This window comes from Scyliorhinus torazame, chromosome 3, assembly GCF_047496885.1.
Source record: "Scyliorhinus torazame isolate Kashiwa2021f chromosome 3, sScyTor2.1, whole genome shotgun sequence".
Classification (NCBI taxonomy): Eukaryota; Metazoa; Chordata; class Chondrichthyes; order Carcharhiniformes; family Scyliorhinidae; genus Scyliorhinus; species Scyliorhinus torazame.
The window spans coordinates 191,988,767-192,012,321 of record NC_092709.1 but is presented as its reverse complement, the minus strand read 5'-3'; the positions used below and the strand labels follow the sequence as shown (position 1 = coordinate 192,012,321).

At 47.6% G+C, this 23,555-nt stretch overlaps 1 protein-coding gene across 1 annotated transcript in view; it reads right to left on the bottom strand.

Annotated features, from left to right (window-relative positions):
* The window catches only part of grxcr1a (glutaredoxin and cysteine rich domain containing 1 a), a 296,531-nt gene that overhangs the window by 178,388 nt on the left and 94,588 nt on the right, over positions 1–23,555 (bottom strand). Inside the window, exon 4 of the mRNA XM_072497849.1 lies at positions 14,447–14,932. Within this exon, the coding sequence (XP_072353950.1) occupies positions 14,447–14,932 (486 nt within the window). The remainder of the gene's footprint in view (positions 1–14,446; positions 14,933–23,555) is intronic.

The following is a 23,555-nucleotide window of genomic DNA, read 5'->3' as shown; positions in this document are numbered from 1 at the left end:
CCTGCCTCCCCTGTACTGCCTTCACTCCCCCTTCCCCTCTTTTGTCTGCTCTGCCTGTCCAGCTTCGGCTCCACCCTTCCTCATTTAGCCGACCTCCCTGCCCAGGCATTGTGCAGCTTGGCCTTTCAGCACCCGATCTCAATCAAGAGGTTTCTGAGTGGTTCCCAAGAAGGCCAAATTGAGTTTTGAAAACTTTGGAATGCAATTATATTTTAATTTACTAAGAAACTGCCTACTGTACACCAATATAAGTAGAGAATGTTTCTATAATTTTTTCCCAAGAAATTTTTAGTTATTTAAAATCAGGTTACAGACTGGGAACACTATTATTGCCTTTATCGATCTTACCAAGGCATTTGACCATGTGCGCAAAGGCAGCCGATTTCTCACTGGAGTTGCTCAAAGTGGTCTCTTCTTCGCATAACAACATGAAAGATAAGATTAGCTATGACCAAACAACACGGAAACCGTCTGAAAGCCCCAGTGGGATCCAACCAGGTTGTATTCTTCCACCGCAAATCTTGCATATTTTTCTCTCTGCTGCACAAGCATTCCATGCTGAGGAACACATTCAGCAGCAAATTAACAGACTCTCTCCCACGTGTAAAGAGTTTGGTTTGACTATTAGCATCAAGAAGACAAATGTCAGAGTCTAGGAAGTTGCCATACTGCTATCTATGAGCATTGACTATGTGACGCTAGAGATTGTGATAGCTTCACATATCTAGGCTCCACAATCACCAGCAATCTGTCATATGATGCTGACACAACCATTGCAAAATCTGAAACTGTTTTTTCAAGCTGAATAAGTGAATGTGAAACAACAGCAACCTGACTGAGAACATCAAACAGCGAGTCCACCAATCCTGTGTCCTCAGTCCATTCCTCTACAGTAGGAAGACTTGGATAACATATACCAGGCATGAGGAAAGGCTGAACAGTTCCCACCTTCACTGTCTTAGATGTTTCCTTGGCATCTTTTGGCAGGACAAGGCGACCAACCCAAGAAGTCCTGGAGCATGACAATTCTATCAACGCACACTCACTGCTGAGCCAACAACGTCTGCACTTGCTCATCCACATTCATCTGATGGATAACAGCTGTATATCCAAATGGTGAACTGGCCACTGGGTCACGAGCGCCTGTACATCCATACCTCTACTACAAGGACATCTGTGAGCGAGATCTGAAGGTTGTGGATACTGATATCGACAACTGAGAAGCAATCCCTAAAGTCTGTGATCTCTGGAGGCTGTTTGGATGGTCATTGAAAGAGACAAGCAGAAACAAAAAGCTCAGCTGACCAAGAAGAGGGCTCAGAGACCAGTAAATTGGGCACCTCTACAGCCCACTGTCTTCTTCTCCAGCAAATGTGGTAGGGGGAAAATGGTAGGATGGTTCCTTTTTCTACCTCTCAACTGACCACAACAAGATGTGTTTAAAAGAAGAAGCATCTTAACCCTTTAAATGCTGTGACTATCTAGAATAGGCACAAGGCTTATAAATTTTAAAAATATATTTTTATTTCTTAACATCCAAAAGTAACTGCACAGCATCAATTCACAGATATACACAAGGCACATTCAAGAAAAGATGATTACAGATGAGATGGCATGTACTTAGGTTTTTGAAAAGTCCAACAAACGTCATTATTACCCTTATGAGTATTAATTATTAACTTTTGAGATGGAAGCTGGAAACATTGCAGGCCTGATGATTCTCTGTTGGTTCACTGAGGAAATGGAGGTTGGAAATTTCTGGCAATGAATTTAAAGTGGCTTTCTCCTCACAATAGCAGGTTTCTGTCTTTGCTTTAGTTGGGGGACAGCGAAGCCCCTGTAGTGAAGATCTGGTATTGTTCTTCAAATCGGTAGGTAAACCGTTAACCCCACTTCTCCACCTGTCAGTGGGATCTAGGCTGAGTTCTTCTTTTGCTGGGTGAGTTATCTTTCCTTTTCTTCCAGACTGACCAGCATGAGGCTGCTTCCCAAAAATATCTTAATAAATGTTTCTTATCACAAGCTAGTTTATGTCAGGTTACCAGAGTATCAGTACTCCCATTATCCACAAAAATAGTCACTGACAATGTATGCAATGTCACAGAATGGAATTTGAATCTTGGCCATTTGTATCTCCGTTTGAGAGAATTATTTTTCCTCATATCCATCTTATGGAATTTCATTCCTTAGCTATTCAGTCACTCACCATCCTGACTTGGAAATATATCACTGTTCCTTTACTGTTGCTGGGTCAAAATCCTGGAACACTCTCCCTATCAGCACTGTGGGTGTACCTACACCTCAGGGACTGCAATGGTTCAAAAAGGCAGCTCACTACCACCTTCTCAAGGGCAACTCGGGATGGGCGATAAATGCTGGCCTAGCCAGTGATGCCCACATCCCGTACATGATGTACTTTCTAAAGTCTATACAGTCATAATGTGTCAGTTTCTGTAGGCATTTGGACAATAGCAGTTGTTAAATCCGCAAAAGTCACCTGTTGCATTTTAATGTCTTCTCAATGGAATGTCAGTTACAGTTTAATGCTCTGACCGCACAAATCGTCTACTTTCAACATGGGGCAGTTTCATGTATAATTGGCGGACACAATGGGAATAAAGATCAGCTGACCTTCTGACTCCATCTTGTTTCAAAGTCAATTCTCAATTTTTTATAGTATTTTTAAAAGCATATTGTCCATTTTTCCATAAAGTATAACTTTCTGAGTGTGACATATGCCAGAGTGGGGATCCTCTGCTGTACCAGACGATGTTTAACACAGAGTTAGCCACCATGGTGCAAACCATCGTCTTACAGTCTGGGAAGCTGTCACTCACAGTTGGTACACAAGAAAGTGTCATGGTATTCAGATAAACATCATGGTGTAAACACACATACACACTGATGGACAGATCAACGGACCAATCAATACACACGCAACATCACAGCCAATCACAAGCAAGAGCAGACACACTATAAAACGGGGAACATGACACATCCGATTCATTCCAGCAGGAGACAGCTCAGGGCACAGAGCTCACAGCGTGCCACTCAGACATTCACCATGTGCTGAGTGCCTCTCCAAGATAGTGTTAGGGCTGGGTCCACAGGTTAGAGGGTAATGAATGAACCACAGCAACCAATATACAAATGTTAATAATTGTTAGTAATAAAACTGAGTTGTACCTTCCGCAACCGTGTTGGTTCGTCTGTGTAGCAGAGCACCCAACACGACATAGTACCAGGATTGGAACCCAGTACCTGTGAGACCTACCTACGCATCCTCAGGAATCCGCCATCCTGCGCCATGGACACCATCAGCCTGCCGCAGCCGCTCCAAATCGCTGGAAACCTCGGCGTTAACTGGAAGTTGCTCAAACAGCACTTCCAGTTCTTCCTAGAAGCCACAGAAAGGGAGAATGCTTCGGACACCAGGAAAATCGCCCTCCTCCTCTCCACGGCAGGGCAACATGCCATCCACATCTACAACTCCCTGGTGTTCGCGGAAGGTGAGGACAAGACGAAGTACAAGATGGTCCTTCTCAAACTCGAGCAACACTTCAGCATCGAGGTAAATGAGAGTTTCGAGAGGTATCTCTTCCAGCAGCGCCTGCAGGGTAAGGATTAGCCTTTTCACTCTTTCCTTACACACCTCCATATCCTCGCGCAGTCCTGCAGTTACAAGGCCACCTCCGATTCCATGATTCGGGACCAGATAGTTTTTGGGGTCAGCTTGGGCACCCTACGCCAGCAGCTCCTCAAGATAAAAAGTCTCACCCTAGCCACCGCCATCGAAGCCTGCGTCCTCCATGAAAACGCGACCAACCACTACTCCCAATTCCAAGCGGCCGAATCGGCACGGCAGGGGTCCTAGGCAGCCGAATATGCAGGGCAAGGGTCCTACGAGGCCGAGCGGGTCCAGTCCATCGAGTTCCTCCTTGCCCGCGGCCCGGACGATGGCGGCCATTTCGCACGCTTTTCACGGCCTTCCGCGCTTGTACGCGCCAAAAGAGACGTCGACGCACAGGGACGTGACGCGCAGGCGCGTTCTACGCAGGACCGAACTGCGCATGCGCCATGGCGCAACGAACGCCTAGACGTCACGACGTGCGGCAACTGTGGATCCGCACATTTAAAGCGGCAATGTCCAGCAAAGAACCGACAATGCCTCCATGTGGCAAGATGGGCCACTACGCTGCCTGCTGCCGAGCAGCTCAACCTGCCAACGCTCCCCAATTCCGACAACCTCGCAAGGACGTGCGGACCATTCAGCCTCCTTACTACGAATCATACCCGGATGACATACAGACCGGCGATACAGACGACCGGGAAGCCTTCCGCGTTGCGGTCATCGACAGGAACCGGATGTCTCCAAGCAGGACCCACCAGCCGATGCCAGTGAACAGTGTCAATCCGGGTGATGAATGGTGTGCCACCCTAACGGTCAACCGATCACCAATCACATTCCGTCTGGACACTGGTGCCTCCGCCAACCTGATAGCATGGTCAGCCTTCTACGCCTTGAAGGTCAGACCACCAATTCGGCCATCCCGTTGTAAGATGGTCGACTATAACGGAAACGTTATCCTGGCCATGGGATCCTGCCAGCTCCAGGTGTCGCACAATGCATATAAGGCCACACTGCCCTTCGAGATTGTTGGTTCATCAAAGGACTCCCTGCTAGGCGCACAGGCGTGCAAGGTTCTCCACCTTGTTCAGCGGGTACACGCTCTGTCTCCAGAAGGCACGTCAGACTTCCCGGATGCTGATTTTAGGGCACAGCTCCACTTGCTCCTCGCCCACAGCCAGGAGGCATTCGAGGGCATGGGCACACTGCCGTATACCTACAGAATACGGCTCAAACCAGATGCCACCCCGGTCATTCACGCACCTCGTAGAGTCCCAGCACCACTCAAAGACCGCCTCAAGCAGCAGCTGCAGGATCTCCAGGACCAAGGAGTGCTCTCCCGGGTCACGGAGCCCACGCCATGGGTCAGCTCCATGGTGTGTGTTAAAAAGCCCTCTGGCGAACTCCAGATCTGCATCGACCCGAAAGACCTGAACAACAACATCATGAGGGAACACTACCCCATACCCAAACGGGAGGAGATCACGAGCGAAATGGCCCGGGCTAAAATTTTCACAAAGCTTGATGCCTCGAAGGGTTTTTGGCAGATCCAACTGGATCAGTCCAGCCGAAAGCTGTGCACCTTCAACACCCCTTTCGGCAGGTTCTGCTATAACAGAATGCCGTTTGGCATCATCTCGGCATCCGAGGTTTTCCACAGAATCATGGAACAGATGATGGAGGGCATCGAAGGGGTGCGTGTCTATGTGGACAACGTCATCATCTGGTCCACCACACCACAGGAGCACATCAGTCGCCTCCAGCGTGTATTCGCATGGATACGGGAACACGGCCTGCGCCTCAACCGAGCAAAGTGCTCCTTTGGACAAACTGAGCTAAAGTTTCTGGGGGACCACATATCCCGGTCAGGGGTCCGTCCGGATGCAAACCAAGTGAGCGCCATTACAGCCATGCCGCAGCCGGCAGACAAGAAAGCAGTGCTACACTTTCTAGGCATGGTCAACTTCCTGGGGAAGTTCATTCCCAACCTTGCCTCCCACACAACGGCTCTTCGCCACCTAGTGAAGAAGACTACGGAGTTCCAGTGGCTGCCCGCACACCAGAAGGAATGGGAGGAGCTCAAAATTAAGCTCATCACAGCCCCGGTATTGGCGTTCTTCGACACCTCTCAAGATACGAAGATCTCGACTGATGCCAGCCAGTCCGGCATTGGGGCGGTACTCCCGCAACGGGACGACACTGCATCATGGGCCCCGGTTGCCTATGCCTCGCGGGCCATGACCCCCACATAACAGTGCTATGCGCAGATCGAGAAGGAGCGCCTGGGCTTGTTGACCGGAATAGGCAAGTTCCACGATTACGTGTATGGTCTCCCCCAGTTTACCGTGGAAACCGACCATCGTCCCCTGGTCAGCATCATACATAAAGACCTGAACGAGATGACCGCTCGCCTCCAGCGCATCCTACTCAAGTTCCGGAGGTACGACTTCCAACTGGTCTACACCCCGGGTAAGGACCTCATCATTGCGGATGCCCTATCCAGAGCAGTGAGCACACCGCCTGATTCGGAGGGGTTTGTATGTCAGGTCGAAGCGCATGTGGCCTTCACATCGGCCAATCTGCCAGCTGACGATTCAAGTCTGGCCACTTTCGCCGGGAGTCTGCGGCTGAGCCCTTCTACAACGTGTGATGCGCCACATGACGGGAGGGTGGCTCAAAGGACCCACAATTCTACAATGTCCGGGACGACTTGGCCGTCATTGACGGTGTCCTCCTAAAGCTGGACTGGATTGTGATTCCACACAGCATGCACAAGCTGGTCCTCGACCAACTGCACAAAGGCCATCTCGGGGTTGAAAAGTGCAGACAGAGGGCCCGAGAAGCTGTATACTGGCCGGGCATCAGCGATGACATTGCCAACATGGTGCTCAACTGCCCCACCTGCCAAAGGTTTCAGCCGGCGCAACCCCCCGAGACGCTTCAGCCCCATGAGCTGGTGACGTCCCCCTGGCCGAAGGTGGGTGTGGACCTTTTTCATGCGCTTGGCAGGGACTACATAATCATCATAGATTACTTTTCAAATTATCCAGAGGTCATACACCTGCACGATTTAACATCGTCCGCTGTCATAAGAGCATGCAAAGACACCTTCGTTCGACATGGTATTCCGATTACTGTCATGTCGGACAATGGGCCCTGTTTTGCGAGCCAAGAATGGTCTTCTTTTGCTGCTTCGTATGGCTTCACACACGTGACGTCCAGCCCTCTGCATCCCCAGTCAAATGGCAAGGCGGAAAAGGGCGTTCATATCGTCAAGCTGCTCCTCTGCAAGGCTGCTGATGCCGGATCGGATTTCTGCTTAGCCCTGCTGGCCTATCGCTCGGCCCCACTAGCTACTGGCCTCTCACCAGCCCAGCTGTTGATGGGTCGCGCCCTCAGGACCGCTGTGCCATCCATTCTTGTCCCTACACTCGACCTCATTCCAGTACTGCAAAGGATGCAACAGCAGCGTGCTCAGCAGAAGGTGGCACACGACACTCGGGCAACTGATCTTCCTGCCTTGGCGCCTGGAGACAACGTCCGCATCCACCGACCAGAGGGTGGCTGGTCGGCAACTGCCGAAGTTCTCTGACGCGTGGCTCCCCGCTCGTTCCTGGTTCGCATGCCTGATGGCTCCATTCGCCGGCGCAATCGCCGGGCTCTTCGCCTGCTTCCGCGCTCGCTATATGATCATACGCCGGTGCCACGCCCTCCTGTTGTTCCTGATGTCAAATTTGTGGAGCTTCCTGCCACCATGCCCATTCCTCTGCTGCCTGTGGCCAGGCCCATTCCTCGGCCGGTGGTTCCTGAACCACCCTTGAGGCGGTCGGACTTATGAGCCTGTTTGAACATTGGACTCACTAAAAGTTTTATGCCACTATGTTAATAAGTTTCTCTTTTGTCGTTGCAGGAGTTTGTTTTGATACTTGATGTTTACACCTGTTTTGTTTATGGTACAACCTTGTTGCTATGTTGCACCTGACACCTTCCTATGTATATAGTTTAGCCTCATGTACATGTTGTAGATATTGCACACACACACATTCAGTTGCACTCAGTACACATCTATATTTATTACCACATAGGCACATATACTTGTAAAAAAAGGGGGGATGTCATGATATTCAGATAAACATCATGGTGCAAACACACATACACACTGATGGACAGATCAATGGACCAATCAATACACACGCAACATCACAGCCAATCACAAGCAAGAGCAGACACACTATAAAACGGGGAACACGACACTTCCGATTCATTCCAGCAGGAGACAGCTCAGGGTACAGAGATCACAGCAAGCCACTCAGACATTCACCATGTGCTGAGTGCCTCTCCAAGATAGTGTTAGGGCTGGGTCCACAGGTTAGAGGGTAATGAACGAACCACAGCAACCATATACAAATGTTAATAATTGTTAGTAATAAAACTGAGTTGTACCTTCCGCAACCGTGTTGGTTCGTCTGTGTAGCAGAGCACCCAACACGACAGAAAGGTCATAGGAAGTACAGAATCACTATTCAATAATCAATTAGACACTTAATGCAGGTGACAATGCATTTTGAAGGATGAACTAAAATGGGTTGACTCTCTTCTGGCCTTTAAATATGATGTGGAGATGCTGGCGTTGGACTGGGGTGAGCACAGTAAGAGGTCTTACAACACCAGGTTAAAGTCCAACAGGTTTGTTTCAAACACTAGCTTTCGGAGCACTGCTCCTTCCTCAGGACCTAAGGAAGGAGCAGCGCTCCGAAAGCTAGTGTTTGAAAAAAACCTGTTGGACTTTAACCTGGTGTAAGACTTCTTACTGGGCCTTTAAATAATTTTCTTTATGCCCAAGTGTAATATCAATTAAACGTTAGACACTTCATCTTACTTTTTCTTTTGTGAATCAAGTTTATTTTTAAAAATTATTTGTTGGGATGTGAGTGTCCCTGGCTAGACCAGCATTTATTATCCATCCCTTATTGCCCTTGAGAAGATGGTGGTGAGATACATCTTGGACTGCTGCTGTCCCTGTGGTATAGGTACATCAATAATGCTGTTTCTAAACTAACCTAATTTTAGGAAACATTTGAATGTTGTCTGAAATTGAAAATCCAGGGACGGGATTCTCCGTCCCACCAGCCCCGTTTTCTAGCGCCGTGAGCCCCCGTCAGCAGCGGGATCCTCCGTTCATGCAGCCGAGCAATGGGATTTCCCATTGTGACCATTCTACATCATCGGGAAACTCCCGGGTGTGGGTGTGCTGCCGGCAACGCAGAGGATCCCATCGATAGAGCAGGTCTTCTGAGAGACTGTAATCAAAATTAATATAAGGGTGAACCCAAAGAGCTGGAATCCAGGTGGATACGGGAATTTGCATTTAGACTTTGCAAAATAAAATCCTCCAGTTACGCTTCACAAGAGGATTGTATTTCTGGGGGTACTGGATCCCCGCACTATGCCCCATTGCCCTGCTCACTGCACTGAAGTGGCATTTACGTGGCATTTCCAGCTTTCATATTGTGACAAGTAAACGCGATGCACCCACAATGGTGCAGCAGTTATCACTGCTGCAGAAATATCCTCCCCAACTCCACGAATGTTGGTTAAATCAGAAATGGAGGCCCCGGGCAAGTGGATCTCTAGGACTTATAGTATTAACAGCACTGGGGGCGTACCTACAACACATGGACTGCAGCGGTTCAACAAGGCAGCTCACCGCCACCTTCTCAAGGGCAATTAGGGATGGACAATAAAAATGCTGGCCGAGCTAGCGACACCCACATCCTGTGAAAGAATTCAAAATAAACCCTTCCCGCAATGGATTTTCAGAGCCCATCTGTCGGTCTTTCTGTGAAATCACTTTCGAGTCTTTCAAGGTTGTGTGTGGACCATCTTGAAAATCCCATTACAGAGCACTCACATTAAAAATTTGCATCTCAATGGTCAGATTTTCATTCTAATAACTTAAAATGCAGCTTGTAGATATTTTTAGTCCCCTCAACCTTTTAGCAGTCTCAGTGCATACAAGAATATAAATTATTATGTTTCTGGCACATAGCTTTACCATTAAGTACCCCTCCAAACACAGTCTTTTCCTCAGCTCTTTTCTATCTGCCACTTTTAAAATGCTTTTCACTTTACACAGCCAACAAATCAGGAAGTTAGGAATTTAGGCAGCAAATTATTACATGTTTTATTTTCAGATCATGACGTAAGACCATTCTGGGGACTAAGTAGATGAGGAAATTAATCATACTCAATACCACGCAGTGAATTAGACATATAAGATACAACTGTGAAAATTAATTAACTGTTTCCAACATCAATGGTACTGAATGAAAAAACATAACATGAATGAGTTGTAGTTCATTCAGGATCACTTGTGCCTTTCCCTGTCGAGGATTTACAATATATATCTCTGATGTATATAGATTATATATAGCAAGCTACATATATTATGCATATAGTCAATGTATCATTTTCATGATATTTTCACATGATATTTTGAAGCTCGGGGGGACAAGATATGATAACGGTGATTATCAAAGGAGCTTTTTTTCTACATAGCTATAGCATTAAAAATAATTTTTTAAATAATTTCTGACAAGTTAGATCAATGCCACTTTCTGGTAATGCTCAGGTGCAATGCCAGGCGAATGATTTTCTCTTATATACATAGGCCTAGCATTGACTCAGCTGTCCACCTTGATTGCATTCACTCTCATTGGAAGACCCTGCTGGAAGCCTCCCCCCACCCCCCCAAAAAAACACAGACATGGAGTTAGTGTGAATGGGAGTTGGGAAATGGTGCGGTGGGCAGGGTTGAAGGAGAAGAATTAATTTGCTCGAGTTCCTGTGTGCTCAGTATTCATGTTTCAGTGTGAGCTTCAAAGCAGGGCATTTATCGATTCTCTGACGTTGGTTGATGTCAGTTACAGGGAATGGAGGTGTCGCCCTGGAATTCAACAGGATCGCAGGAAGGAATTTGAAGGTTTTGGCAGTCAGGATCTAGCAGCATTGATTTTGTTTCACCTTATTTTTTTAAATTTGAGGGTGACATGCGCAGTCACATTTATTGCCAGCTCCTAGTTGCACTGAAAAGATGACAGCGGGTTTACTCCATGAACCACGGCAATCCATGTAATAAACGTGTTTCCACAATAATACTGGGTTGGGATTTTCAGGATTCTAACCTGTGACTACGACGGAACAACGTAAGAGAATGTGTGATCAGAATGGAAACTTGGAGCTGATTTTTTTTTAAATTATTCTTTCACGGGATATGGGTGTCATTGGCTAGGCCAACATTTATTGTCCATCCCAAATTGCTGCTGAGAAGATGATGGTGAGCTGTCTTCTTGAACCACTGCAGTCTCTGTGGTATATGTACATCCACAGTGCTGTTACGGAGGGAGTTCTAGGATTTTGACTCAGCGACAGTGAAGGAACCGTGATATATTTCCATGTCAGGAGCACCTAATTGCTCTGTGAGAGCTTTGGTGGCAACATATGTGCACTCATTAAACCAAGAGAATCGAAACATGGGTTTGAATCCAATTGCCCTCTCAGCCTGACTGGCCTGATCAGTGTGATACATTATTTAGTGGTCTGTCCTCCGCTACAGGACATCCGGCACCTGCTTGATGATCGCAGTTGTCTGAGAGTACCTACAGATGTTGCCAGATATTCCATAGACTGAGGTGAACAATCTGTGCTCCATGGTCACCTTCGCCACAATATCCCAATGTCCTGAACCGTTACTCCAATATTCCACACAGGTCCACCATCACTATCCTCCTCCAGCATTCCACACAGGACCACCATCACTATCCTCCTCCAGTATCCCACACAGACTTGTGTGGAATGCTGGCGGATGGTGATGGCAGTCCTGTGTGGGATACTGGAGGAGGATAGTGATGGTAGACCTGTGTGGAATACTGGAGGAGGATAGTGATGGTAGACCTGTGTGGAATACTGGAGAAGTATAGGTTAGGGTCAGGGTTAGGGTTCCCAATTGCTAATTAAGCAGCAGTCTAAGATAATTGTACTCACAGAATCACATGTATCAATCAAAGATCCCAGACTACACAATCAGCATTATTTGATATGTACAGTCCCACATGAAGAATAGTTCCCCAGAGGTGTGCTCATAGTGCTATAGAATTAGGCATGAGTCACTCCAGATGTTCACTTTGGGTCCACCAGTGAGCCTTGCATCAAAAGGCCTAGTAAAACTGGCGTCGGTGGGAATCAGGGAAAACATTCTGCTGGTTCGAGTCATACCTGACACTAAGGAAGATGGTTGGTTTGTTGGAGGTCAGTCACCTCAGTCCCAGGAGTTCCCCAGGGTTGTGTCCTAGGCCCAACCACCTTCAGTTGCTTCATCAATGACCTTCCCACCATTATAAGGCAAGAATTGAGGGTGTTCATTGATGACTGCAAAATGTTCAGCACCATTCACATTTCCTCAGATAGTGAATCAACTCATGCCTATATGCAGCAGGACCTGGACAATATCCAGGGTTGGGCTGATAAGTGGCAAGTAACATTCATGCTGCACAAGTGCCAGACAATGACCTTGCAATTCAATGGCATTACCATTTTAAATCCTCCACAATCAGCATCCACAGGGTTACCATTGACCAGAAACTGAGCTGAGACAGCCATATAAATACTGTAACTACAAGAGCAGTTCAGAGGTTGGTCTCCAGGGGTGAGTAACTCACTTCCTTTTTCTGCCCTCTGTCTCAAAACCTCAACGTTTGGTAAAGGCCCATTGGTGCAGAAATGAACAGGCAATCATACATTACAAGAACTTTCAAGTTGTGCAAAGCTCTAATCCCATGGCATTCAGCAAATAAATACTATCCAGTAAGACCCACCAAGTGTACTCAGTGCATTTGTGTCAACACACATGGGTGCTTCTACGTTTTATTCTGTTGTGGATGTGAAGACAAGTTGTTGCCTTTTCTTCTCCAGTACATGAGGCAGTTATAATGGACAGCCCCTGGATGCCTAAGTTTTAGAAGGACCCGGCATTCTGCCCCTATCATCAGGGCTGCGGGCAGCGTTCATCTCACCATCAGAGGCCAAAGGTCCACCCTCAATCAAGGAGAACCTTCAGAAGAGGCCTTATATGTATATGAAACAGCCACTCCACTATCCTTTCAAGGCCCACTTGCTGTTCCCTGCTTACTTAGAGTGGATCAACACTTGGCAATGGTCCATGCATCTTGGGGTCATATCACCCACCCATTTAAATACAAGGAAGTGACAATCCAAAATTTAAAATGTGTTCATTTTCAGGTGGATTTGGTGTTGCGGAGATACGAGTGACAGTTCCATGGCCACCATGCCAAAATTGTTATCTGGAAGTGGTATTACACTTAAAGATAGATGATAACTTGTGTTTGATATTAGGAGTCAGAAACGCACCATGGAAAATGAGAGTGAATAGATCAAAGGCCGATACACAAATCATTTTCAAAAAGCAACGCAGTTTACCAAAGCCATTAAAAAAGCACAAACAAACTTGCATTAATTTCTAGTGGAACAGAAGTGAAAAGCAAATAATTGGCGAGCTTGTGGAACTTCCTACCACATGGAATGGTTGAGCTGAATAGCAACGTGTATTTAAGGAGTAACTAGATAAATACATGAGGGAGTAAAGGATAGAAGGATATGCTGATAGGATGAGATGAAGAGGGAGAAGATGAAGCTCATGGGAGCATTACCACATGCATCAAATGGCCTGTTTTTATGCTGTGAAATCTATCTCATTCTGTGTGCCATTTTAAGTTGCGCAAGTGCCTACATGTTATACTTACAAGTTATAAGCCTGTAAATTATTCGGCAATGATACAAACTTTCATTTGGAATCCCTCGTCTGCTATTTTAACAGAAACACTAAATTTTAAAAAAATAAGTCAAAACTTCTGTTTAAATGCCAAACAATGAAACAAAAGGAATATTTTATGCTAATATAACAAAGTTATTGAAGATGGAAAGGATTTTTAAAAAGACAGCAGGTTACAGATGATTGAATTTGACAGATGAGTGAGGAATCTAAATAAGCGGGAAAATGATTACTGGCCGCCTAACCCATGTTTATGAGGTGGATTTTTAAGAGTTATTGATGCAAATTTGGGACAGGAGAATCAGAGGACAAAGTTACAAATGAAAGAAGCCTTAAAAGGGAAAGAATAATTCAATTTAATATTGGGAAATAAATTTCATCTTAGACTGACATGACTTATATTAATCCAACAGTTCACATAAACCTATCCGTATGAATCAGATATTACGAACGTGATCAGCCATAACCATTTACAGAACTGGACAGTTGCCATTTCAGTATTTTGAATCCTTTTACATCTTACCAAAATAAGCTATTACAGCTGAAAAGGTACACTCTCCTTGTAAAGAAAGGGATGTAAATGTCAACCTTTCCATAATTTATTAAGTGGAAATCCACAAGTGCGTCAGTTGCCAACAGTAATTTCCTTAATACCTAAATTGTCAATACTGTGTTCTGGCAGCAGATGACCTTTGACATTGTTGCATCATGTGTTTGCTGCAACAAAAGACACAAAGGAATTAAAGCTGCAGTGAAAGTCTCGTTGCACTCTACTGCGAATAAAGTTGGACGCATGACAATGTCAGACACAGCAATCTAAGGACAAGCATACTGCAAACAAGAAACCAATTAACTTAATTACAATAGGTTCTCAGATTAACTGCATTTGAAGAAAAGTCAGCAGCTGGTTAATTATTATTACAGCAGGTAGAAAGTTTATTCGGACAATCTTTATATTCTTAACAACGTACCTGAAGAGCACCATTTGACAAGCTACTGAAAAGTGCTTGGCCAGCACTGACTTTGTGTTTGACCCCTCTCACTGTACCATTTTTACTCAAGATATTAATTCTCTTTCTAAAGATCCCTTTGTCTTTGGTGGCGCTTGCTAACAGAAACATGTCATCACATTCACTTTCACTGCCATCAGTTTCCAAGGCGAAATGCTGCTCATTATGGCCATTCACTTCACTGTAACTACTGGACTGCTCAGTTTCAGAATTGCTGGCACATTCTGGCGTTTGGGAGTCCACCAGGTCTCCATCGGTGTACACTTCTTTCAGCACTCTTCCACTGGTTGCAGAACATACTCGAAACCTAACTTTTTTCTGCTGCCACTCTCCGTCTGTCTTCATTATGCCGATGAGTCTACCTTTTTCCATTGGAGAGTGAACTTCACATTGTCTTTCCAAACGAAATCCTCTTGCAGCCAGTTCCAAATGTAGATTCAGACTTCCCTATAATATGGGTAGATGTTTCATATATATAGCAATGCCATCAAACCATAAGAGTGTGAAGGACAGTAAGTCAGCACAGATCCTCATACTGTCTTACTTCAATAATGCATAAGATTACATCATAGTCACCTTTTATACCAGCAGTAGGTAAAGTGATACAAATGATTAAATATTTAATCACCATTATGTACTCTCTGTGTAACATCCAGATGTAGGAAGGTACTAAAAATATTTAGTTCCAATAGAACATGTTCGACCAATTCATACTGAATCTCTCTTTTGTCTCAAATTTAAGGACCGGTGTGATAGATTTTAGCAACCGGTGTGAAACATCACTTCAATGGAGCGGAGAAAGGAATAGCTGCTGAGAAAGAATGCATAGTCCTTATAGAACATGCCAAAAATTCATTTTATTGCAACTAACGACTAAGGGCACAATCCAACGATCAGGTAGCTCCCTGGAGAAAGCAAATTCGAGATTCGGGTCGGGCGTGACCCATTTTGAGATTCACCTGGCCCGCTCCCAATGACGAGTTCCAGACCCGCCCCAAAATGGCGAGAATATCATTACCCCTCATTTGCATGTATTTCAATCTCGTCAATGCAGCGGCCTCCCAGGAATTACCCAACTCTCCAGCAGAAATCACAGAGGTCTGGTTTAGTGCTACTTTTCAAAAATGGGAAGCTGGCGCAATGGCTACTGAGGGGAAGTGAGGAAGTGCGTAGCCCTTTCCATTTACTGGCATGCAGTCCAAGAGCACTGGAGATGCTGCCCCATTGATCGGGGGGAGGGAGGGGGTCTCAAAGGGGTTGGGCTTTGTTAGGGACTGAAGCGTTCCAGGTTGGGAATCGCCCCTGGGAAGGGATGGGGATGGTTTTGCACTTGTGACGCCTTCAAGGCATCTTTCAATATTGTGCAGCCTGTTTGTTCGACCAAACTCTTCCAGGACAGAGCCCTGCTGCAGCTTCTCTCATGAAAGTCAATTTCACCCCCTTTGACTGTGAACAGCCACTAGCTTCACAAACTGAAGGCTATTTCCAATGAGGAACAAGCCTTGTTAGTTGCGATAGCACAGGTGCCATGTCTCAAAGGATGATTAGTGCACTACATTGTTATTTGCCAGGGTTCAGAGAACCCCAAAGTGTATTATGGAGTTCACCCAACCCACAACTTTTAATAGATTGTGGATATGGGGAGCAAACAGGCCTACCTTACAGGAGTAGTGCAACAGAGAGTTAAAGTACTTTAAATTAAAACAATGTTTATTTATGAAGCCAGTTAACACTTTATAAACCCACAGTAAACATCTTAACAACTATCAACACCAATAAATCCCCCAAAGAATACAGTACTCTATAAGTAACTCTTAATCTTTCCTTGCATCATCCATAAGACAAAAAATAAACTTTTTACAGAAAGACATCAGGTTTAACTTCTCTACAGAAACAGGTATTATTGTTAAATCACCAAAGGATCTGGAGACAGTCTTTAGATTGCAGAAAGGGAGACTAATACACCTTCTTGCTATCCAGCTCTCAAAACGAGACTAAAACACACCCTGTAGCAGACAGCCCAAAGCGAAAGTAAAACCAGACAGACAGCCCAGCTCCACCCACATTCTGGCATCATTGCAGTCATAAACACCAATTTCTTAAAAGTACACCCACTACAGCTATTTTATAAACACCCATTTCTTAAAGCTACTCTCACATGACAACATGTCCAGCAAACGTTAATGCCTGAACAGTGTGCCTGAACTACAGGAGTATCAGCACCATAGAAGAAGCTGTCAAGAATTAAACAGCAAAGAGCAGGGCTTCACCACTGAGGATTCTCTCAGGGCCAAAGGGCAAGGGCATGATTTAGTGGCTGTGCTGCACATAAGAGAGAGCGCGATGAGCCGGTTAGATTGCGGGACCGCGCCGGGCACTGATTTTTTTGCAATCTAACTGCCCCCCCACCCTTGGCAAAATCTGGATCATGCCTTAGCGTGGCAAGACACCAATAATCACCACTTAAGGCTAATCTCCAAGGATCTGTGTAACATCACTTCAGGGTGATGGGCCTATGTCAGCACTGTCAGCGGGCAATATACAAGGCAGGAGTGTAATGATCACTCACTGTGAGGAAAGCTCTGATGCTCCTCAGTTTCTGCTAAAGTCTGACTACTTTCTTTCTGCAAAACCATGCTTACACCCATCCCTTGATCAAGGTCTGTACCGAGGGCTTTTACTATTGGACCTCTGTTTCCAGGGGTGAAGGAGTGGAGGGCAACATGGTGGGGGGATGTGGGCAAGTCCACTGTGAAGGTTAACGTGACAGACGTTTCATCTGTATGAGGTGTGACATGTTTTAGTGGTAAACATTTTACTGTGACAGATTTTCATTCGCCCCAGCTACAGATAGTGACCCCACCTGTTCCCACAGCGTTTCTCACTCTTCTTGATCTTGCGTGGTCTAGTGTTATGTCTAGATGTGTTCCCAGGATGCACATCAGAGGTGGAGGCAGCCTGCTGCTTTCCGCACCCTGTGGCCTTTGATGCCCTTGGTGGTTGTCCTCTGGCGGGCCTGGAGCCAGGAGGCCCCAGCCGACTAACCGCTGTCACCGGCACTCTTTTGCCCACTGCCCTTGAGATGCACCGCTGCCAGGAGGGGGGATTCGGGATTTGGTAGTAGGCAGTGCGTTTACCTCCAGAGCATCCTCCTCCCTGACAGTGCCTATAGGACCTTGGGGGACTCCATAGGATGGACAGGCAGATGGAGTGAGCTCCAGAGGCCTCTGAATGATCTGGCGCTGCCAGCCCTGGAGGCTCCCCATTGTCTGCATCATGGTGTCGTTGCCCTGAGCAATGCTCCTCAGTGACTGGGCCATGCTCTGTAGTGCCTTGGCAATGTCCATCTGCATCTGGGAATCGTCCCTCAGCGACGGGAACATGATGGTGAGGCCCTCAGCCATGGTCATCATAGACTGAGCCATGCCTTGGACATCACCACTCAAGACATTGCTCCAGGTTTTCCACTGCGGTCGCCACGCTAACAGTGTCAGCTTCGGTGTCACGCATTGTCAGCACCGTCTCCTGCACCTGAAGCCTTTGGGACTCTTCCAATTGGTCTTGCCAGTCACTGCAATATCGCTGACACCCCCTCCTATCATCTGCATCAACTCTGGGAGAACCCTGTCCAGAGGCTCGGCATCTGACTGGGACCCTTCTGGGTCCTGGGATCCAGCAGGCCTCCGACTGCTGACTCCCTTGGATGTTCCTGCCTCCACATGATATGCATCAGAAACTGTGGGGTGCTCACCAGATAGTGCCCCAGAAGCTTGTCCACTAATGCCGTCCACCAATGCGAGTCTCTCTGGGCAGGTGGAAGGTGCGGGTGATAGCTGTGATACCTCACCGGTGTTTTCCTCGGAACTCGCCTCCGAGGTGTACTCTTGGATAGCAGGGTGGGGTATGACTTCAGATGGCCCAGCCCCATCAGATGGAGATCCAGCGAGATAATTGGTAGGTGATCACTGAGAAGGAGGGAACATTGTGTCTGACATGAACAACTCACTTCAGACAAGTCATACAAAGAACAAAGAAATGTACAGCACAGAAACAGGCCCTTCGGCCCTCCAACCCCGTGCTGGGTGAAAGGGCAATGGATCCTCACCTTTGCAGTGCAGGCCAGCCTCAGTGTCGTTGACTGCTCTCTCCTTGGGCAACACTGCGATTTCCAAGGCCCATTCCTCAAAGGGGGTGAGGACTCGAATCTCTTGGATTCCCCCCCCCCCCCCACCCCATCCTGGCCCTTTCCCTCTTCTTGTGGGCTAACCTCACCTGAGGGGACAAAGAGAGGCCTTTGTGAGCCACATGTTTGATGGTCAGGGGGCTCTATAGCAGGTAGCATATTTTGCACCACACCTGGACGTGAAGGGGTTGTGCTGGTGAGTGCCAGAGGGTTCTGAGGAACATGATTGAAGATTGGATATGGGGAGGGTGTGAGAAGCCAGCCTGTGGATTGGGGTGGGGGGGGGGGGGGGGGGGCGGTTTGCGAATTTGAAGGGTGGCAAGCAGAACTGATGCCATGAGAGAGGTGGTAACTTTGCCTTGCAGCTCGTTGGAGGTCGTTGGTCCTCTTCTAACATTGAATGGCAGTTCTCCTGGTCATGCTACCCACACTGACAGCTGCTGCCACTGCCTCCCAGGCAGCATTGCTGACCCTGCTGCTGGCCGTCTGACCCCCCTCGGGGGAACAGGGTACCCCGTCTCTCATCCACAGTGTTGAGAAGCCTTGTGAGGTCGACACTCCCAAAGCGAGGACCAGGTCTGAGCGTTGCCATGCTTGTGTGTTGATTGGAAGTGAGTGATGAGGGGGCTCTCCCTCGTTGGGGGCGAGCAACAGAGGCACGCGTCGGGTGAATCAGGTGCCAAGGGAGCCAGTAATGTTGAGAATATAGTGGGGCACATTTTCGGCACTAAGTCACGTTGAATACGGACCACAATCTTGCCAACACGGCCGCCGTGTAACACCCTCCAAAAGATCCCAAAACGAACTTTAGCTTTCGTTGCGCCCAAAGGAATTCCCATCAGCCTTTGTAAGAAGAATATGAATAGTTTTCTGAAAAAGAACATTGCGACATTTCGGTACAAACTAGGGAAATTATATCGGACCACATAGGATTACCTGGGGAAACGGTGCAGGCAATTTGGCCCAGCCAGCTCATGCTGCTGCTAATGCTCCACTTGGGCCACTCCCCATCTTTTCTCATCGAAAACTATTTTTGTAGCAATCCACCCTTGCATTGATTCCTCTTAAATGTATTTATACTATTCACTTCAATCACTCGCTGTGGTGGCAAGTTCCACATTCTTACCAATCTTTGGGAAGAGAAGTTTCTTCTGAATTCCCTGTTGGATTTCTTGCCGAGCAGGATTCTCCAGTGTACAATTAGGGATGCAACAGCCAGGGCATCGGCCCTCTTCCCCATATGTAGTTCTGGCTGGCCCGAGACCCCAAAGACTGCCACTCTCGGCCACTCCTCCTGGCCACTCATCACCTCGAAGATGGCTGTCCAGAACCCGACAAGTCTGGGCTGGGCCCAGAACATGCGGGTGTGGTTGGCTGAGCATCCCTGTCACTGTTCACATTTGTCGTCCACCTCCGGAAAGAACCTGCTCAATCGGGTTCTAGTTAGGTGGGTTCTGTGCATCACTTTAAACTGCATGAGACTTCGCCTAGTGCAGGAGGAGGTGGAGTTGGCCCTGCTCAGTGCTTCACTCCAGAGTCCCCAACCCACTTCCATCCCCAATTCATCCTCCCATTTCTGTCTAGTTTCATCCAGTGGTAATCTTGTCCTGTCCAGCAACCGTCCGTATATGTTCACACAGTTCCCCTCCTCATTACTGTCCATGTTGATTAGTTCCTCTAGTAGGGTGACTTTTGGGGCCCTGGGGTACTTTGCCATTGCCTTGCGGAGAAAGTGTTTAATTTGGAGGTGTCTGAGCTCCTGTCCCATCGGTAGGTCCAGGTCCTCCGTCAGTTTGTCCAAGGTCCCGAGTCTGTTCCTTATATAAAGGTCCTTAACCGTTGGTTTCCCCCCATCCTGTCTCCATTTTCAAAGTTGGCGTTGAGCATGGCTGGCGGGAATTTGTGGGGGCCATGGATGTTGCCTCATTTGGTTCCATGTCTTCAGTGTGGCTACCACCACTGGGCTGGATGTGTGCTTTGATGGGGGGTGATGTGAGCGCTGCCGTGGCGAGTGCCTAGAGAGTCATTCCCTTGCAGAAGGACTCCTCCAGCCTCACCCATTCCGTGTTTGGCTCTCATACCCATCCCCTCACCCTTTCGGCTGTGGCCGCCCAGTGGTGGGACTGTAGATTTGGCAATGCTAGACAGCCCATGTTTGTTGATTAGTAAGAGGACGAGGTTCACTGTGACAAGGATGGTTACTGACCAAGAGGAATGGTATGTCATGATTAGCGGTGTCCTGGATTGGGCACCGGTAGTCTTGATTAATGGGTACCCAACCAACTGGGACGGCAAAGGCTTCATAAAAAATACCAATGCAGAAATCTCCGATATTCACATGCATCAACTGATCATGGGGGGCAAATTCAACTGCATACAGGACCCACTGACAGATCAATCGAACCCCAGATCCGGGTAATGGATGGGCATGGCCAGGGAGCTGGCAGCATTCATGGTGGTTCCTACACCTCTTTCTTTTCACCAGTCCACAAAGCATACTCGAGGATAGACTTCTTGCAGTGAGGAAAGTGGTGTTTCCAGGAATAGTAAGAGTGAAATATTCCACGATAGTTATCTCCACCAAGCTCCACATTACATGGATGTGAGGTTGAGAATGGGCAGTGCCCAGTGCCCCATGTGTAGGTTGGACATGGACCTCTTGGCCAATAAGGTCTTCTGCCAAAAAATATCACAAGCCATAGGCGAGTATGTTACAAATAACCAGAATTGGGAAGTCTCACCTTCCACGATCAGGGAGGCACTGAAGGTGGTAATTAGGGGAGAGATTATAGCCTACAAGGCACAAAGCGATATGGAAGAGAGGGTGGCCAGGCAACAACTGATCGACTCCATCCTGGAGGTCGACAGAAGATATTCCGAGGCCCTGACCGAAGAGCTTCTGACTGAGAGGAAAAAGCTACAAATGGACTTTAACCTGTTATCCACAAGGAAAGTAGTGCATAAACTCCGCCAGATATGGGGGCTATTTTTCAAACACGGGGAAAAGGCTGGCCGCCTACAGGCCCACCACCTGAGAAAGCAGACAGCCACGAGGGAGGTAGTGCAGATGAAGGGCAGCAGAGGCAGATTGGTAATTGAGCAAAAAGAGGTCAACTGAACGTTTGAGACCTTTTACTGTGGGCTGTACACATCCAAACCTCTCAACGGGGATGAAGAGATTAAACAATTCCTAGATGTACTGGACATGCCAGTCATGAGGGACAATTGGCAGGGGGGAGCTGGAAGCACCAATGGGACTTGGAGAGATCATGGAGAGTATCAATTCCATGCTGGCAGGGACGGCGTCGGGACATGTTCGCAGGCTCGCTAGCGAGGGGCACCCTGCCTCCTATGCTGACACAGGCCACAATATTGCTGATACCCATAAAAGACAAGGACCCGATGAAATGTGAATCATATAGATCCATTTCACTGTTGTATGTAGTCGCAAAGATACTTGTGAAAGTCCTGGCTTAGAGACTGGAGAATTGCATACCAGAGGTTGTCACAGAGGACCAGACGGATTTTGTCAGCTAAGTGCGAACATCAGGCGGCTGCTGAACACAATAATGACCTCCCCCACCCCCAGGTGATCATCTCCCTGGATGCAGAAAAGGCCTTTGTCAGAGTCGAATGGAAGTATCTCATCTAGGTACTGGAGCTGTTTGGGCTAGGGACAGGATTCGCTTCATGGGTGAAACTCCTGTGCAATGCCCCCAAGGAGAATGTTCAGATCAACACCATCAGCTCTGAATACATCCAGCTGCACAAGGCAGGGATGTCCACTATCCCCCTCTTGTTCGCCCTGGCAATTGAAACACTGGCGATCGCTCTTGCTGGACGTGAAAAGCTGGAAGGGTATCCAAAGAGGGGGCAGAGAGCACAGAGTCTCACTCTATGCTGATGACCTGCTCCTCTATGTCTCGGACCCACAGAATGGCCAGAAAGCAATCATGCAATTTCTGAGAGAGTTCGGAGCATTCTCGGGCTACAACTTTGGCAAGAGCGAGGCATTCCAAGTGAACCCGAATGGGGGAGAGACAGAGCTGGAGTGACTACCATTCAAACTAGCCCAAAGCAAATTCCACTACCTGGCAATCCAGATATCCCATGACTGGACACGGATCCACAAATGGAATCTGACCAGCCTGGGGGAGGAGGTTAAAAAGGACCTACAGAGATGGGATGCACTCCCGCTTTCACTGACGAGTAGAGTGCAGACAATCAAAATGAACACACTGCCAAGGTTCCTCTTCCTGTTGAGATCCATCCCGATCTTCATCCCCAAAGCCTATTTCCACAAATTAGACAAAATGATTATGGCATTTGTGCGGGGAGGTAAGAACCAGAGGATCCCTCGATTGACACTGTCAATGGATATTTTTTAATGCACAGAGAAAAAGAACAATTGTTGGCCCGTTGCACTGGTTGATGTAAGAATTTGGGCTGGATTCTCCATTCGGGAGTTATTTTCACATGCTGGAACTGAATTGCTTCTGTTTCATACTGGCGCTGGGAGCGCTGCACAGAAGCAACCCTTGCCGTGCAAATTTATGCATTGCAAATCCGGCTATCGGGCAGCCATTTTGAGCGGGCAGCCCGATAGTGAGGTCTGGTGGCTGGCCCCCTCCGACCCGCAATGCAAATCCTGTTCCCCACAACAAGTAGGGGCATCCCCCCCCCCCCCCCCCCCCCGCCCCTCACCCCCCCGCAACCACGGGAATTGCTGGGTCACCTCCCCTCCACAGAACGTACATATGAGATTGGCCAGATCCCCCCATCAACCCCCTCATCAGACACCCCCACCAGAGAACCCCATCAGAGACCCCTATCAGAGACCCCAATTAGGAAACCACCCCCTTAACAGGGAACCCACCATAAAAGGGA